Genomic DNA, 20,018 nt, shown 5'->3' with positions numbered 1-20,018 from the left:
TGATTAACCACATGGAAAATTCCCTATCTAAGAATTAGACAGCTAGCTAGCTAGTCCATCATGATTTAAGTCATTAGCTTATATTCACAAATGGGAAAATATTGCTTGCAGTTGCTTATGTTTGTTGTGTTACACGTAACACGCTTTATCATGTATACATGTGCATCCTTGATGGGGTGACACGAACGTAATTTTTTGTTTTGGGGGGGGGGGGGGGGCATGTCCCCCCCCACTTTTTCAAAAGCCGGTTTTGGTCCCCCCCCCCCCCCCCCCCAGTTTTTACGGTTAAAACCAAATATTTAAATAGCGACGAATCCATATCCCCCCACTTTTGAAATCAAAATTACGTCCATGTGTGGTGAGGATTGCTCAGACCATTCAGTCATGGTCATTTTCACTACCATTAAACAGACCATTATAATATTTTTCTGGCAGATCTTGTTTCTGGCAGGATGATAGCACCACTTATGCTCAGAGGCGTACCAATACTTACAACATAATTATGCAAATATCTGCCATAACCTTTTTCTCCACTCTATGGCTACGTAACATTTCTTAGTTGGTCATCTATTCAGGTGAGGAGTTTGCCATATTTATATTGGTACACTGCAATTGTCTTAAGAGTTTAGTTGTTTTATATAGTTTGCAGTTCACCTTTCCAGCTATTTCTTCTTCCAGTTCCTCTACTTTGTTACAAAGTTTGTTTACATTCTATTTTTCGTTTTTAATGTACATTATATTGTTTTGTGTCTGTTGTTTTTGCGTCCTAATTTTGGTTTGCTCCTTAGGTGTAATGGTTCCCCATGTTTTGTCTGTGTTGTCTTCTGTTTCTATAGATGTTAGTATTGAAAAACTATTTTGGAACTTTTTTTTGTCCGTTGTACATTATGTTTTTCATGTCAAATTCAGTACACTTGACATTAATTACTAGGGTTAGGTTCAGTTTGACCACAACTAGGTGGTGGTCTGATTCAGCTACAGGGTTGCCACCTTTTCAATAAGTCAAAACCCTTCCTATAATTCATCCTTTTCAATAATACAAACGTGTACTTTTTATTTGACAATTTTTTCTTCAAATCATGCTCATAGATGTCAGTCTATGTTAATCCAAACTTAAATTAAATTCAGATTTCTGCCTTGGCAAGACTATGACATTTTGTTTCTTTTGTCATTTAATGTTGAAGACCTGCACCACATATGTGCAGCTCTCATGTATTGCAAGGGCATCTTCAACTATTTTGAGTCACATTTTTAAAAATAATGAAACCCATTTCTTCTGTACTGAAAGTTCATTATTTCACTCAATTCTGAGGAGAACCTGTTTCAAGTTACTCATTGAAAGGCTCTTCAAGTCAGTCTTCAATGTCTAATAACAAGCTAAAACAAAAAATACTCCTGGGGGCTAAGACTGAGCGCTGAAATCTTCAAGGAGTCTGGTCCAAAATCAAAGCACTCTTCCAAATAACTTTGAGTCCTTTGGTAGATATCAGTTACATTTTCCTTGAATGTCTTATTGACTTGATGGTAATTTTTTGTGGGGTTGGTTCACTTTGAAACTAAAATATTGCTCAGTTATGCAGATCTTCAGCTTGCACCCAACTTTGTTCATTATGTTAAATAAGTCTGTGGCACATTCATGAAGTTGTACACAAAGACAGTGTAACACTCTTGAACAGTGTCTGGGTTCATCCCATCTTCCTGCGAGTTCACTAAATTTCATATTAGACAGACAGTGATTGTCTACTTTTAAAATACATCTTCACTTTTGTTCTGAAGAATGTCTGAACACAGGTATAAAAACATCTGGTGGGTGCATGCCACAATACCTTAAGATGTCCCATCTCTATCATCCCAAATCTCAAAACCATACTTCAAGTCTCTTTTGTTTAGCAATACAAGAAAATTCCATTGCAAATCTTAAGAACTAATTAAAATTAGCAAATATAATGTGATGCCTCCCATATTTCATATGGTGTATTGTCTACACCATATGCAAGTTTGTGAACACCTTATTCACCTAGGTTGGAATCGCATTAGAGATTTCATTTGAATCCTCATAGAAAGCCACTGAGCTCTGAACTTTATTCTTAGCTCCATTTTCTTCTATGAAGAAAGTAATGGCAACGGGGCAGTATTGTTGAGGTCCATTATTGGAATCTTCCAGGGAAAGTGAAAAAGTCTTTGGGACTGAAATGGACTCAGAACATTCATAGCAGTTGCCTCACTTTTGGGTTTTTGAGAATGCAGCTTTGATGAAATGTTTGAATTTGGAAATGTCACGATACGGCAGGCCCCCTGCTGGTCGTCCCCGTCCACAGCGGCAGTTGTCCTGTTGTTGCTGTGTTGTGTTCGTCCCTCAGGGGGGCGGGTCCTATGATCCGCCTCACCTGAGGGTCGTTGGTTTGTCTATATATGTCTTGTCTTTGTACCAGTTTACCGCTGGTCATTGTATCCTTGATTTGGATTATGTCACGGGTTTTATGGTTTGCTCACTTTCTTCATTAAACCCTCCTTTTTCCCTGAGACTTTGCGTGATCGCTTCCATTTTATTTTGCACTCCCTGCCCGTCACAGGAAAAACTTAGCATGGAGTGTTTCCAAAAACTTGCTTAAATGCTGACTTTGGTGATGTTCAGTTATGAAGGATCAAACCTAACAGAAAATACTAATACACTGAACAGGGTTGACATTACTATAAAAAAATGGGACATAAGACAACAAACTAGCAAACCTCATACTAACTCATGATACTCACAAACACACATACTATAATACAAAGACAAATCAAAATATGTAACTGAATGACAACCAAGAAACTCTAACTAGAAACAAAACCTAGAGCATTGCACTTTCTACAGGTATAAGAGTTAAACACTAGAAGCAGAGCATAACTAGAGAACATACATACTTTACAGACTTGCAGACAATGACTAACAACCCAAATAGTAAAACACAGGTCTCAAATACACAGGCAAACCAAGAAACAAATGAGACAGACCTAAAGGCCATGATGAGTGGGGTGGAGTACAAGGGAGGGACCTGGAACCAGACTCATTAATGAATTTCAAAATAAAAGTACACAAAAAGGAAACCAGGAAATAAACCAAACCAAAACAAGAGGGGTTGTTGAGGGAACCATAACATTAGGCAATATATACATGAAAATATGTACACATGAATGCAGTTATAGAAGTTTTGGTGAGGTTAATTATTAGCAATATTAGGCTTACTGCTTTGGTTCTGAACTAAAGAAGCAACATTTAGACTCCAAGCATATTTTGGTATTTAATTTAATTTTATTATTTCTTGTTTGGTCCATTGATTATCAATCATACCTGAAAAATGTAGCTGATATGGTGATTAATTCTGTTACATAAATATTAGTTCAGCATCTGTAATGCAATCTTTGGCAGTGTTTCTCTTAATTAGATTTCAGATATTGACTGGATTCTTGAAAATTTTAGATAGAGAGGTAGATAGATAGATACTTTATTGATCCCAGAGGGAAATTCCTGAATTTACTTCTATTTATTTCAGTCTAATGACTGAGGGCTGTCATAGTAGAAATACCATCATATTTAACAGTGAAGGAAAAATGTTCAGTTGGATTTTTGGTAATCCATGCCTTGAATCCTTAATCTTGAATGCATTCTTCTTGGACAGAGCAGTAGTGCTTCTTTTTCGATATGTAGTCTTTTTTGTGACATTTTTGGTGCTTCTTTTTCATATGAGAGATTTGCAGTGTCTTGTAGTAGCTCTGTTTATGGTTACCATTGTGTGAAAAAAGGCCAATTATGGCAAATGACACAATTGGCCTAAAATTGCCAATATGAGGGGGAAGTGAAGAGTGACAATTTTTCACTGACAAACAAACTGACCAATATGATTGTACTGTTCAAACCTCTGTACTGTACTGTTCAAACCTCACCAATTTTCGAGAACAAAAAAAAAATGGAAGTCAACATCAGATTCCCAGACATATAGTCTGAAAACCAGATTGACTACTGGATAAATTGCAACCCTAAGCCAACATCTGCACTCTTTTTTTTCTCTTACACTCTGGAAGGTGTTTCTCCATTTCTGAGATATGGTAATGTGGTTAATTTGGATTTCTGTTTTGTTGTCTAGTGAGATCCATGTGTCTTGGGGTTGCTTGTAAATATTTTTTTTTTCTTCTAGAGCGAGATTCATGAGTACTGTCATGACTATCCCCACCCCCACCTGCCAATCTTATTCACATGTTCTTTTATGCCCTGCCTCTAAGTCTGGTCTTTGGTTTCTTTCTGTTTCTGTCTAGCCACGCCCATTTTGGTTCAGCTGTTTCATCTTTGTCTTTTATTATGTTGACTATTTAGTCTCCCTTGTTTCTGGTATGTATGTGTACGCTTGGTTATCGATTGTATTCCTGTTACTCTGGATTTCTTGTACTTAGTGTAGGCTATAGTTTAAATTATTGTTTGTCACATTACCTGTCTTGTGTTATTTGGTAAATCCCCGGTAAATGTTTTTTTATCCCTTCTTTAGTTATTTTGTGATCCCTGTGACCCCTGTAAGATTATTGGTAGTTAGTTGCGCCCTTTGTGTTTCGTTCATTCGATTATAAATCATGCCATGTAAGATGCGCACAATCCAGGCACAGGCCTTAACCTTGCGCAACGGGAGAGATCCCGTCAATTCACATACCAGCTCTCTCTCTGTACATGCGTCCGCCTCTTAGCACTGCATCGTTACAGAATAACCCTCCTACTCAGACATAGCAAGAGAGAGTAGTGAAGGTGGGCTCTTCCTGTCTTGGGATTTTTTGGAGCAAGTTAGAAATGGGGATTCATTCAAACTGCCATCTGAAGTAAGTCCCCCACATGAGTTTAACAGAGAAGGTCCCTTAGAGGGCTCTATCTCACAAAGCAAACTGCTTTTTGAACATATCCTCTGTCCTCAACCTCCAGAGTTTCTGAAGGTCAGGTTTCTCCTGCAGTACTTAAAGGGTCAGGCACTACAGTGGGCAAATATTCTAATGGAAAATAGAACATAAGGACATGGTAACTTTGGACACTTTCTTTGGTATGCTCCGGGCTAGATTTAATAAATCAAACAAGGAACGTTGGGGCTTGAAGTCGTACAATCCCGAGTCGACTCTGACTGTTAAGGCCTAAGGAGTAACCGGAGGCCGTAGACCCACCAAAAAATGTTATTGGTGGAGGGGGTTGTAGTCCAGCTGCTCAGCCAGAGGCTGCACTGTCAGCCACAGTGGCTGTAGCACCAGCCGCCCAGCCCACGCCTGCGCCAGCCACCCAGCCCACACCTGCACCAGCCGCCCAGCCCATGCCAGCGCCAGGGGCTGCCCAGCTAGTGGCAGATGCTGCTCAGCCAGCCAACCAGCCTAGCCCTGGGGTTGCACTGCAGGTCCAAGGGGCTACACCAGCCACTAGTCACTGCCTGTTCCCGTGACCCGGAAGGGGACACCCAGTATTCCAGTGACTCAGAGGGAGTCACCACCTGTTTCTGAGACCTGGAAGAGGTCAACCCCCATTCTAGTGACCCAGAGGGAGCCATCGTCTATCTCTAGGGCCCACCAGTGGCCTTTTCCTGAGGCCTGAGAAGGACTTGCTAGTGTTTGTGAGGGCTGCCCGAGACCTAATCCTGAGCCCCAGTAGGGTTCTAGTAGGGCTACTCTGTCAGCTCCCAAAACCTCATCGTATCGTGGGGGTTAAAGATATTTGGGCACAGATGTTTGTGTACACTTTGCCCAAACTTCAGGGCTACAGAGTTTTTGACGGACTTGAAATCCAGCTCTTTACCCTTGTTTCCTGCACCTGTTCCTGGCTATGTATGTGTTCCTTGCTCATTAGGGTTCTGGACCCATAGTATTGTTAACCTTTTAAATCCTGTAAAGCGCTTTGTGACAACATGTGTTGTGAAAAGCGCTATACAAATAAACTTTGATTGATTGATTGATTGTTCCTGTGCCAGTGACCATGTCATATCCTGTTATTGTTCAAGTACCCTTGTTTTTCTTTAAGTGTCTCTGCTCCGGTTACTGTCTCAGTTCCTGTTCCTGGTGTCCAGCTCATCCCTGTTCTCATGTTTGTTGTCCTGCTAATACTTTCCTCGTTTGTTGTCTCCCATGCTGCCCCTTGTCCCGTTGTGTCTTCCAAGTTTGTTCCTGTCCCTGACTCTAACCCTGGATGCCCTCTGTCTTGCATGTCAGGTGCTGGTTCTTTGTCATTTCTTGTGTCTCCGTGATCCTGTCTCCGTGTGTCCGGTTTGCCTGGGCATCTTTCTGTACGGTCTGATTCGGCTTCGATTGCCCAGGCAAGTGTTGACTGCTCGAGCCCCGTTACCTACATGTGTGCCTTGGTCGGGGATGGCCCATGTGTCTCTCTGACTTTGTTTTCTCTTGGTCCTGTGTTTCTTTCTGGTTTATTTGGTCCTGTCCTGGGTTTGTTTCCTGTCCTTGTTGTGGTTTTCTGTTTTCGATTGCGCGCCTCTGAGGATGCACGCTGGGGGGGATAGTGGGGAGGGGTTTTGGTGTGGAGGGGTTTTCTTCGTTTTGGTTTTTTCGTTTTGGTTTCTTTCGTTTTGGTTTCTGTCTAGCCATGCCCCTTTTGGTTCAATTGTTTCGTGTTTGTTATTATTTAACATAATATAACATTATGTTGTGTATTTTCCCTTGTTTTTGGTTTGGGTGGGGGTCATTTGCTAAAAGGGAAGAGTAAGTTCTCTTATGTTACCTTCTTTGGAAATACACAGTGGCTGTATGAAATCTGATTCCACATTGAGATGTTATGCTTTGCCTAATTTGTATGTTTCAGGATTATTAGCTAGTGTTGTATTACTCAAGTGTTCAGTATCAGTTTGTATCTGGGGTTAGTGTTCATGTTTTCTATTTACTGTATGTGTACCCTTGGTTATCGATTGTATTTCTGTTACTTTGGGTTTCTTTTACTTAGTGTATGTTACTGGTTGTCACGTTCCCTGTCTGGTGTTATTTGGTAAATCCCCAGTCTCCGTGAATATTATATGTTTATGTATCTGTTTGTAGTGTTTAAATATTCAATGTCTGTGTGATCTGGTCGTTACATAGTAGTCCAGTTCCTTGTTTATGCCTGCTTTAGTTATTTTGTGATCCCTGTACTTCTTATAAAGATCTTCCTTTGAGTTTAAATTACGCTTCCCGTTTGTTATTGGTAGTTGATCTCGTCCTTTGTGTTTCATTCGTTCGATTATAAATCATGCCACGTAAGGCGCACACAATCCAGGCACAGGCAATAACCTTGTGCAATGGGAGAGATCCTGTCAATTCACATGCCAGCTCTCCTCTGCATGTGTTTCCGCCTCCTAGCACTGCATCGTTACAAGGACATTTACATTTTTGAATTTGGGTAGGAACTTTTCTGTTATTATGCATTCTGATACCAGTTTCCATTCCCTGAGAATTTGGAAGACGTCACTGGTTAATAAGAGTGCCACTCCATTTTCATTTGTATCTTCTTCTTTCTGCTTTTCAGAAAAGAACAATGTTTCACGTGTTCGAAGCCTTGTCTCACCAAACATGTTCCAAGGTACTTCAAACCTTTAGCTTGTAGCAGGCCATTTCCTTGCTTGCATATGTATGTGTACTAGTCTCTAAGAGTGTCATCATTTTCCAGGAACCCAGGCTAAAAGGTGTTTTCTGGATTTATATACATTTACTTCTCATTGGTTTGAGCAGGGTTGTATTCCATGCAGGATTCTATTGTTTTTTCTTTACAAGACTTCATTAGTCTCCTTTGTGGAATTCTATTCTCACCACTGTGCTTTGTGATGTTTTTTTTTTTTTTGTTTCGTTAACGTTTCTTTTCTCATGCCATAGGGGACGCAGTGCACATTTAGTGTGCTCAGGCATTCAGTTAAGTCTGACGGACTTGAAATTTGTTTGCATTTTTTGATAATTGATTCTAAGCATTTTGGCATCAACTGATGCTGTTATTCACAACAAATGACACATTTATCTTGTTAATTCCACCTGCTCTACCAGGTGAGCTATAGGAGCAAACTAACTAAACTAACTATTAGAATTAGCATGTGAGAATGTGCATGTGTGTGCATATGCACCCTGTACCTGTGTCTGTGGCAGTGTTGGTGGCTTCAGGTGTGTGTAACCCTAGCATAGGGTGCAGTGAGATATTTTGCCACTGAAAGCCGCTGCTGTATTTCCAATGAGCAAATGCAGGCACATAAACGCAGCTCCTGGGGCGACTTCCAGATGACACACAGTCTTCTCACCTCCACTCAACAGCTGAGGTGCACGGCTGGGGCCTGCAAGGCTGTTCTGCAGCACTGAGTCTCTCTGACAGCTTGCCTATCCTTTCACTGCATTAGCACTATGCTCCTCTTCCCTTCTCCTTCTGGCTTAACCCCCCCCCCCCCCACATGTAACATGCCTGCTTCTCTGGTCATTTCTTGTATCTGGATATTTTAGTGATATGATTTTATTCACAAGGATTTACATTAGACAAATGAGTTTGAATTCACTGGACTGAAGTCCAGTTGTTATTTAGTGTAAATAATGCATATCAGTTTTTCTTGTGTTGGTCATATTTTCTTAATGCACAATACTTAAGTCTACTTGTTTTAAAAAAAAATACTTTTTTGGCTTGACTTTGAAGTAATTCTTGGATGGGTACATTATGTGATTTGATGAGAAGTAAGAGATTTTGCTATTAAAATGAATGGAGATAGCTAAATAATTTACTGAGAAAATGAAAGGACACTAAGAAAAAAGGGGTTAGGTGAACAAGTTTATGATTTTTGTTTTCATTGTAAACTGGCATAAAATATATTAACTACAGTTTAAATGTTTTTGTGATTTTAGAATTAGTGTTACTTTTGATATCCTGTACTTTATTGTCTATATCTATTATCTATAGCCAAAGCCAGTGATTAATACTGTAATTTGATTTTTAGGTGCCTTTTATTTGAAATTAGCTAAATGTGTGTAGCTTATTCCCAATCATTTTGCTTTTCTAGCTTCTATATTTGGTCTCTAGGGGAAAAAACAACATTTTTTTTAGAAAGGTTGAATATTGTAGGGCATCATTCATCAGAGAGTTGAAGAGAGGGCGTCCAGGGTAACTGTTATTAAAGGAGGTTAGACTCGTTAAAGATTTTGTCCTACATTCATGGTCACTTTGAAATGAATAAGAATTTCCATTTTACCAAAGTTCTTGGGTTTATGGAGATGTAAGCTGTAGAGTACAGATGGGATTTTGGTTCCCAGTGGTATGAACTTAGTCCAGCCATCAACAGTCCTGATCCTACCTCACAGTAGGTACAGGGTTGGAACTGGCCCATAATGGCAACTCAGTGTGCTAAGTCCAGAGAGACAGATTTGGGAAAGAGCGAGAACAGTTGAAGGACAATGCAATACAAGTAGTCCCCTGAGGTCTAAGAGCCCAAAGTGAATGTTTCTCTCACATGGCAGATGTCACAAGAGGGCCTTGACCCCCGCAAGGGCATCTTAAGAAAAAGCGTTTCACAGCCAGGCACAACTGCCGAAAACATCTCAACCATATGGCTACCGTAATGAGCACAGAGCCTATGTTTATTCATGCATGCTGAATAAACCGAGCGTGGAATTGTAATCTGTAATAAAAGTACAGTGAGGTGAATTGAATAAAACTTGGAAAAGGTTCAATTGAGAATGTTTGCCAGGTGTCTTTGGCTGTAAACACATTCAGGTGGCAGAGCTTTTTGAAGTTGCTAAGACACCTCACTGTGCACTATTTATCAGAATAATATGCTGAGCTATAAATGTACCTGGAGACCTGGAGATGGATTAGCATGCCTACTGATTACAACGTTTGGTTCCTTGCAGCTGAACTACTGTGCAACAGTGGGGGGAGAGCTCTACTGTAGTAGACATAGTACATAGGTATAAAAATAAAATTCCATCTGCAGCACATAATTTAAGCTAGTGATCAGGACCTCTGGTTGTCTGGTCTCAGTATGACTGACCATGATGAAAGTGCTTCCCTGCTGCAGCCTTGTTCTAAGCACTGTTAGTTCTACACTGAACAGTGTGAAATGCACTGTGTTCAATAAAAATAAGAGGACTAGGGTGAAACTTTGCAGGGTCACAACATACAAAATCACACATGCTGCTGTGTTCGCTAATGTTTTCATTATGGCAATAGTCAGACATGGAGCATCGTATTGGAGCTTAGAGTATTTTAAAATAAATGTAGTATAGGTAAGCCCACTAGATAGAATCATTAGTTCTATGAGCTTTAGCAAAATTGATACTTGTATTAGTCGTGTTATGCTATTAGAAAAGTACTTTAGCCCAATCACTGGCACAACAGTGAATAATGCTCATTCTATCACACAATACCTTAATGTAAATTTCTCCATGGAACCAGAATAGTTTCTTTCTTTTAAATGAATCATATTTTCGAACATACATTTGCCATTTTTTTCAATATGACAATATGGCAATATGTTGTCAAAAGTAGGGACTAAAAACCACAGCCAGCATCCAAGAATAAAAACGATGCTATACTAATTTGAAGGTTAATGGAACATAGTCTGCATAGAAGTGGCTTTTTGGTCAGAAATGGTCTTTGGTCTTTTCTGCTTCTTGTGATTTCTCAAAAAGAAAAGTTTCACTGCATCATTAAGATTAATTCAAATGAAGTCATTCACCCTGACACTTTTTAAAGGATGCAAATGTCTAAGGTTAATGCAATTTCATGAAAACCAGTTACTTGATGTATACAAAGATACCACTGGCAAAGATATATTTATATATGATAGCTACTCATTTAAAAAAAAGTAGTTTCAAGGTTGAAATAAATTGGTATCTAGAGACACACAACACAATAAGCCCTGGCGCTTTTAATCAATTATTAATCCAATATTTTAATGATCAGAAAGCTTGAAATGATCAAAGGCTTGGTGCATGCCTCTCTGCTGCAGCTCAGTGAGACACTACATCTCTTTGATGTGCTTCGCCAACAAATGCACTTCTCTCTGCATTCCTCTTGTAGCCATAGGCGTGGGAACTTTGAAAGCACTGGTCTAGAGAGGGACAATGGATGGACCAGGGTCATCAACCCTTTCTTTAGCCAATGACCTAATATGCTGCACACAGGCATATACATAATTTAATCTGTAGGAGAAACTTGGCTCACTGCAAAGATTCATTTTGTTTAATTTTTTCATCCTGACCCAGTCGCAATGTAATTTATCATTTTAGCTAGGTAGTTGTTTTGTAATCATTGTCAGATCTTACCATTTATTTGAATTTGATACTACAGTGTGTTGAGCAATGTCATCAAGCACTGCAGCAAATATGCCCTTTGACTTCAATGTTAAAAATTGCATAGCAAATTTCTTTTAAGTCTGGGACAGATTTTATTGTTCTGTGGTTTCTGTGATGCTGCCTTGCATTGCTCTCAGTGTGTCACCGGGTGCAAGGGCAAAACTCGCTTGTGTCTCGTGCTAAAGGACTCCCCACAGTGAGAGCAGAGCTCCATTCATGATTTTAACCTAATGAGCTAATTAATTTGTTGATTAATATTTTCTGCCTCAAGACGGATTGTTGAGCAGTAGTGTTTGTCTTTACAAACCACAGTGTCCTTCAAGGGCAATACACTTACTAGCAATGTTGATAAACTAGTGTAATCTGTAACATAGTTATGTCTGTGAAAGCATACTCAGTGTTGATGGAGTCTTGTGTTTTCCGTCTGGCCACATTGGTCTAAGCCCACAATTAATGTTCTTAAGTAATTGTAATTATTTTTAGTCCTATATCAAATCTGTATGTGTGTGTAGTGTAAAGGAGTGTAAATCAGAACAGGTTGATAAATTATCCCAGGTAACCAAGGAATACATTTGTATGCATAAGAGAATGTAAATGGTCTTGTTTATGTATTTATTTATTAAGTATTTATTTGTTTATGGGACTATTATCAGCTGCGTGCAGCTTTCCCCATTGTCATTCTCCATACATTCTAAATTGAATGGAATTTAGTAATTTTAGCAATACTAAAAAGTCATGTTTCTATAGTTCACTGGATCTAAAACTGGTCAAAACATTTACCAACCATTTTGTTTTGCCAGAGGCACTAGTTGTACCTACCTACCTAAAATTTATCTAGAAATGTCTATAAATGAATGCACAAGGGGCTCATACATAAATATTTCATCAGGTTGATGAATCTCTCTTGTTTTCCATGACATAAATTATTATGTCAGTGGCATGTGAAGGAATGTGCTTATACCTCTGTTGTCCCACATGATGTAAATATTTGCCATTCCCAAGCCATCTGTAGCCTTGTAGACCCGACAGACCGCATCAGTCAGTGCATCCTGTACTGTAGCTAAAGTGTCTGGTCTCCTCCATGTATAAAGGAGCCCTTGGAGTGATTTGTTGACTTGAGTTCTACCTTCTTCCTGTTCACTTACCAATCAAATGCCATAAGAATCACTCTCTCCTGTCCTTACTGCTCCTCTTCAGCAAAGGAACTTCTGGGCCATTGCTTTGAGAATTCATATTCTATTATTAGTATTTATATATAGAACACATATTACTAAATAAATTAAATACTGTTATCTGTAATTGATATGTAGTCCCTTGGAGAAAGCTATTTTGCTGCTTCACAACCCTATTTTGTTCAGTTTAGAGGTATGTCACTGTTTATAGTTTGATCATTAATTTCATATGCACTGCTGCCTGCTTCTGACATGCAATGATGTCTTTCTCAGTGTTTCAGCAACTGCCTGTGACTCTGTTATTTCAGGTTAGCCATACCCAAAGATATGTCAGTGTTCTAATACACCAATCACAGTCAACTGCCAGCAGCATATCTGACTGAATTCAAAACATAATGATACACATCTTGTTAAAAACAATGCAAAGTTTTTTTCCACGTTTCATTCATTCCATCATTTCATTCAATGTTAAGAGCATATGGATGTTTAGTGTACCTTCTTCTGCATTGCCTTTAAATCAGAGTTTTGCATGAAACAGGTATAGTGGTCAGTGTTCCAACAACTCTTCTGTAGTCACACTGTGTCTAGGCAAGACAGTAATTGGAGCTGCATGGTTCGAACATCCTTACTAGCTGTCTTGGATTAATCCTTTTAGTCTTTTGTGACTGTCCAAACTTCTAAGAACCTAACAATAGTGTAACTTACAGCACTTATAATAGCTTTTGCATTTATGTTATATTTTAGCTCATTTCTCTAGGTCAGCAACCTTAATTTGTAAAAAGTCCCATTGTCACCTGTCACCACTGGTTTGCAGTGGAGAATGTGGCAGAAGCTCCAATAGTAATAACTTCCACACATTTGCTCTCTGATGCTTAATGAAGTGTCAGTTGTTTTCCTTTTTCATTTCCCTTTAAGGCCCAGTAAGACTTGTTCTAGCTTTAACAAGCAATTTTCTGATTTCTGTTCCATCAAAAGGCGTTTATTTTAAGCAAATGTCACTTGAAAATGCTTTTTGACTCAGTGTGCTCCATCAAGGGGAACAGGCCTTAAGCACACTTGAGACTGTCATTTTAGTCTCTGAAGCGCCTTTGCTCCAGCAAAGATGGGCTCATGTTATTTTATTAACATGGACTGCTAATGCAGGGTTAGTTGATCACCAAAGTTTTGAATAGAGTCATCCCTAATCCTAGTCATTCAGGACATTATGTTGCACCCAGGGCTGTGCTTGGGTCACCTTCAAAGCCTTAAAACATTGCTGGCTTGTTTTTTTTTTTGCTGTTTTTTATCATCTGAGGCACAGCGATGACATGCTCTCCCTGGATGTTACAGCAGCATGGAAACTATGTTTTACCAGTTTGTTTCACCAGTTTGTTTCACCAGCTTTTTCAGCTCATGGATGTTGTTTTGCTACATTCGATTTTAAAATAGATTTTAAAACAGTATCTGACTGCTATGTTCCATTGCCAAACAAAATTCAAAGATTGCTTTTTACATTCAAGAGATGAGAAAAACTCAATCCTATGATGATGCCTGACCTTTGATCCTTTTGTGATACTGTTTAAAATACATTAACATATATATAATTTTATCTATTGCCAGTGTGTTTTACACAGTTACATTTTGCTTACCTTCTGCTGAATCAACAGCTTACATTTGTTTTAAGACAGATAAACCTCAGTGTCTACTGTCCCCCAAAATCACAACTGTTCTAAAATGAAGATTTATACATTGCTTCAGATGTTTAAGCCTTGGTTGTTTGGTTTATTAGCAGGAGGCAGGGGAAAACGTCAAGAGCTCGGTACATATGTTTTTCAGCCGAGTAGGTCAGTGCACAGATTTGGAGCAATGCCAGTTTGGTGCCTTGCTGGCTTCTGAGCAGCAGCAAATGAGAAAATGAAGTGTAATAGTATTTCACGGTGCTCCTCTGCCTGAGATCAGCCCTGCCTGCTACTGTGGAGGCGAGAAGCAGAGCAGCTCAGGCGGCACTGGGGTCACACTGCACGAGTGCAGGCGCAATAGTTAGCCCATCATCTGCTATTCATGGAGATGAGTTTTAACCTGGCCAACAAAATCGAATTGATGGTCATCCCAAACTTAAAAACCATATTGGAGAGAATGCAGAACAGAGACTGAAAAAAATTGAGAAGTTCTTCTGGCCTTGGTTAAATCAAAGTCACAACAGTTTACTTCAAGAAAACTTTTTCTTCTTTCATATTATTTTTTCTGAAAACATCAGTGAAGAAAAGCTCAGATGTAGTATGAAAGTGTATCCCTTTTTTCTTTTGTGAGGTTAAATAACTTATATAGCTTATATAACTTGTAACAATATAGTTTAAAAGTGGTATTGAACAATTCATGTATTTCAAGGATTCAACTTAAAGCATTCCTATCTAGTTTACTATAGCAGTAGGACAGATGATGACAAAGAAAGGGGAAATTACATATCATATTACTGTTCCACTACAGCAGTATTAGACTTATAGTGAATAAAGCTCACTGTGCAATTCCAAGAATTACAAGAATGAAAACTGTTTATAGTGAAAATTTATTGGTTGGGAAATAATTCTTTTATAATTATTTATAAGGTTTTCAGAGAAATTGGATGTTTTGCAAACAGGGTTAGAGAAGCAAGGAAAGTGCACATTGCTTCTCGTAGATTGTCCCATCAGTTACCACAACAAGTCTTTATAGTCTTATAAATGTATAATTGTATACCTATCAAATTCAGTTATGTTCCTTTTATTAGATGCATTTAAAAGATATTTTAAAAGATATATAAAATAAAATAAGGCACATCTTACTGTTTTTTTTTTATTTCCTTTTCCTCCTAGCTCTATTATAAGCAATTGGCAGTGAATTACCCTTTTTAGTTAAATAGATTCTTCACAGCTCAATTCAGCCCTCAGGGTAGATGGGTCTTCAGCCAGTCAGCCAGCCAGCCAATCTCTGGTGATCTACTCCTCTGTGACCACTGTTTGTCACTCAAAATGAGGCTGGACAGCATGCAGTTGCCAGCTCACATGAAAAAGGGATTCCTTTTGAATAACACTGACGTTCTGACTTTGCTAGAAATAGAAGACACACAATGCACTGATCTGTGACTTCCCTCTGGTGCAGGTGGCTGATGTATTTCCTCTTTCTTCTCCATGTTAATATAAGGGGCATCTAATCCCCTCCCTGGCCTGCATAACTCCATCTGCACTGTGCCTGGGTTGCCACCAGCAAGGGCTTTGGCAGGGGCCCGTCTCACTACAAAACTTGGCTTATTTCTCCTCTTTATATCTATGCACATAATTTTGATGTCAGTGTTTTATCTGGTTAGACAGGATTTGTTTGGTCGTGATATCGCTGCTTGCAGCTTGTGTTTGCTCTATGGATTTCTGGCATGTTCTTTAAACAAACGGTGCTTTACAGTACATACACACCTTATCCCTTTCAAAAGAGAGGTGACATGCAAGCATGTCTATGTTTATGTGAGTGTGTTTGTGTGTGTGTGTGTATATATATATATATATATATATATATATATATATATATATATATATATATATATACACTCACACAAACACAGACATTCTTGCATGTCCCCTCTTTTTTGAGAGGTATGTACGGCATTCAAAAAATGGAATAAAAAACCACAACAGACTGATCAACAGTTTCTGAATGCATAGTCACATCTTATCCAAGTATACAAATTCTCAGTCAAAGAAGACTTTTTAGTGGTGTGTGATTATCTAAGGTTTTCCTTCTTTGCCTAGCTTTACACCAACATACCAAATCTGTAAAGCTCCCCACCAGGAGATCTTTGTTTATCTCTGACTTTGTTATTACCGTGGCATGCTCCTAAAAAAAATGAAATCACAGCTGGCGGAGCCTGTGTAGCCTCTAAATTATAGACGGCATAATTCCACAGCAGCATCCTGTTGTTCCGTCAGCATAGATGAAAGATAAATCAGGAAGGGGAACACCCAGCTCCCAGGTCACAAACATGGCTGTGGCCCAGTAACAGAACAGTAGAGTCCTTTGAAGAAAGGCTTCAGGATCTGTTGTGTGGAAACAACATATCATTCTCGAAACACCCCCAGTATTGTGAATCCGTAATGAAATTAGTGTTTGTGATATTGAGACAGCATCATTATTACGTAAATCAAATTAGTCTGTGGTTGATGGAGTAGAGACAATATCAATTGATGACACCCTTTTAACAATTGATACCTGATCTGTGTATTACATTTTTTGCCATGTATATATATAAAGCACTTTAAGAACTTGACAAACACTAATTGGTCTTAATGTTTATTTGTATGTGCTTTTTTTTACTAAATTTAGGCCAGTTTCATGAAGAAACAGTCTAAAATAATGGCCTGTATATTTGCACTTCTGAAATATTTATCAGAGTTTTGCTCATTTTCAGTATAAAACCATACAACTTCTAAATTCAAGAAATCAATTAAATTAACTTACAGTATCACCAAGGCATTAATTATAAATAAATTATTATAAATTATTATTATAAATTATAGGATCTTTAGTTATTTCTACTGCCAGCTTTTTACTGAGCTGTTTGAAGCAACATCTCATATTCCGCATTTTCAGACGGAGAAACGGTCAAAAGGTCATTCTCACCATGAATGTAATAATGCAAATTTTCTTCCAGGTGCTAACTATCTATTTAATTTCATAGTTTTATTATTGATTATTAATGTTTATTCTCCTTTGCAAAAATACTGCACCACCAAATCATCATCATCAATTCAGACACTATCTTCCTCTCCTGCAAAATAATGGCTCATAAAGTAAGCACACATACATAACTCAGTATCATTGCTTTGAATTTTAGAGTAGCAAATACCAGCATGCATTTTGTCACTTTTATTCCTGGTATCATAATGTTACAAGAAGTCATTCGAGAGCTAATAATGAAAAGGCAAACACATGGACTTTTCTGATTTATGGTCTAAAGCTTAACATGCAAAAATAACTTACATTCATTTGTCAGAACCTGTGGAAATAAGTAATGCTATGGATGCCTGTGGCAGTTTTCTTACTCTAAGAAAATGAGCGTCTACATCAAAAAGGTCACCTGCAGTTAACTCACTAGAAAGACAGGAGTGTGCTTCCTTAGAACAAGAAAATCTAAATAGTGTTCTCACATCTGCCTGGTTATCTACATCCTTCTTCCAATAAATTGTTCTAGTGAGTTTGAAGCACAGGTTCATAGTGAAAAAGAATTATGAGTTTGCAAGACTGCCGAAAGGGACTGAAAAGGAGAACATGAGAACTACTTTTGCCATTCATTTAAAAATATTATAACACACCCGTGATAGTAGTATAGTAAGATACAAACAGTGCCCTGAAATGCCTGAGTAGGGAAAATATGCTGTGATATCTTTGAACACACAGCGTATTCTTTTCTTGTTATAGGCTGTTGTCACCAAATGCAGCCATTCATTTTCTTGCTAGTCTGAAACACTGCCGAACACATGCTTTTACAGAAGACCTATTTAGCTCATCACATGCAGCAGTGAGTTCTAGACAGCAATTCTGTTGTTTAGGAAAATTGTTCAGAAAGTTTATAGCCGTTGATACTTGGGCCTAAACTGCATTTGCAAACACGTTTGTATTTTAGCAGACGCAGCGGCGTGTCACCTTTCACCTCCCAGACGGTTCTCAGGAGGGTGGCGGCAGCATTGGTCTGGGTGAGCAGGAGGCAGGCAGCAGTGCCAGCGCAACACAGTCCCTGCCGCTGGGCTTCCCACAGGACGAATACTACGAGCAGACCTCGCCCAACAGCCGCACAGAGGGTGATGGCAATTCCGACCCTGAGTCCAGTAAGTCCTGACTGCCGTCCGTTCCCAGCATGCACGCACTCACAGTGGCAGTGAGAGGAAACGCATGGCTACCAAGTACAGACAAGGAAGAGTGTTTGCTTGCTTGCTCAAGTCGTTATTGTTTAATGAGGCACACGAGAGTTGGTTAGTGTTTGCTGCACTGAGATACTCAGTGTCAGATGGCCATTAATGTGATGGACTGGGAATGCCCCAGTGCTGGTTTGCTGGTCCTCCCGTGCTGTATAGTTATCTGATGGGTCTTGCAGAACCTGGTGATTGAAATCCCTCTGTTAACGGGGCCTCAATATAGCAAAAGTGTCAAAAGTTACTTGTGGACATTTTGATTTCAGGTCCATTTCCATGCTATAATCATAAAACAGTGGGGTGACTCTGATCAGCATAGATCTCTTCATACAGAACAGGTCTACCCATGATATGGATGAATTACTGTAGCATTGCTCCACTTGTCAGAGGTGACTAGCTTTTTTAAGGAAAGACAGGGGAGGAATAAATTGCCTTGTGTTCACCAGCAGATATCTCTTCTGGCTGTGCTGTAAATGAGACAATAGCGTCTCTGGCTGGACTGTGAGTGCGTCTTCCCCCTCTGCATTGCAGCAGAGCTCTGACAGAACCTGCCGTGTCGGTGTGCAGATGAATGCATTTGTGTGCTCACCTTGCCCAGATATTTCCATACACATGATTACCAATCTTTTCTCTTAGATTAGCTGTTGTCCCACCAGCCTGAGTTCTGTGATAATGACCTTTTGCAGTGTGTTATGCTGCTTTTGGCATATAATCAGGTCTTTCTGATGTATGGTTAAAAACAGAAAATACCTCTCGCACCTTTCTTACTATACATAGTTATATATATATATATATATATATATATATATATATATATATATATATATATATATATATATATATATATATATATACACATGTATACATTAATTTATTAATTTTGTATAACTCCTTTCATAAACCCAAAGTAATTTTGCAATGTTCCATTTAAATACAAAAATACTGAGAGAATTCAAGAGTTTAGATGCTAGATCACTAAAATATCAGCCATTCATATAAGAGAGTGTAGTATAAGGCCCTATGAGTAGACAGCGTATCTCAGGGAATTCCGTAAGAATATGGGTGATTTTTGTTTATGTCAAAACCTGCTGAATTATGAATAAACTTAATGTTAATGGTTTTATCTGTAAGACCAACAAAAAGGTCAATATGAGAAAATATGAAGGCATGAACCATAGTTTGTTTTCAGTTTCAGTTTTGTTTTCTATTCAGCATTTCTATTCAGCATTCACCATATTTTTGGAAACATCCAGCTTTTCCCTCTGGGATCAATAAAGTATCTATCTATCTATCTTTTAATTCTTATTTTAAGGCAAATTTTTAGCTTTACAGAAAAATGTATCATTGTTAAAGCAATAATTGAAACGCCTTTTTTTAACATGAATGTCTCTAAAGTGACAAATGTGTGAACTCAATTTGCTTGAAAATGAAAAACCCATGAAGCATGTTTTATCATGCAGATTGTTTTGCCATTGTGCATGAACTGATCTGATACAAATCTTTCCATGTATTTATAATAAGGCTGAGTACCATGGCTGACAAGTCTTCCTTGGGACCCTACCATGTATGCTTAGCAAAGATGGAAGTTCATGAGCTCATTCAGTCCCCCATTTTCCTGCCCAAAAGTTCA

At 38.7% G+C, this 20,018-nt stretch overlaps 1 protein-coding gene across 3 annotated transcripts in view; it reads left to right on the top strand.

The window, feature by feature from the left end:
• pcdh11 (protocadherin 11) overlaps nucleotides 1-20,018 on the top strand; it is a 192,590-nt gene that overhangs the window by 98,494 nt on the left and 74,078 nt on the right. For 2 of the 3 annotated variants that reach the window (XM_077021716.1, XM_077021713.1), the window contains one exon: nucleotides 18,103-18,304. The exons of the other annotated variant lie outside the window; for it this stretch is intronic. In XM_077021716.1, coding sequence (XP_076877831.1) covers nucleotides 18,103-18,304 — 202 coding nt within the window. The remainder of the gene's footprint in view (nucleotides 1-18,102; nucleotides 18,305-20,018) is intronic. 3 annotated transcript variants of the gene reach the window in all.

The sequence above is a fragment of the Brachyhypopomus gauderio genome, chromosome 11, assembly GCF_052324685.1.
Source record: "Brachyhypopomus gauderio isolate BG-103 chromosome 11, BGAUD_0.2, whole genome shotgun sequence".
In the NCBI taxonomy this organism is placed as follows: domain Eukaryota; kingdom Metazoa; phylum Chordata; class Actinopteri; order Gymnotiformes; family Hypopomidae; genus Brachyhypopomus; species Brachyhypopomus gauderio.
Note: the sequence above shows the minus strand (reverse complement) of the source record. Positions and strands in the feature narration are given on the sequence as shown.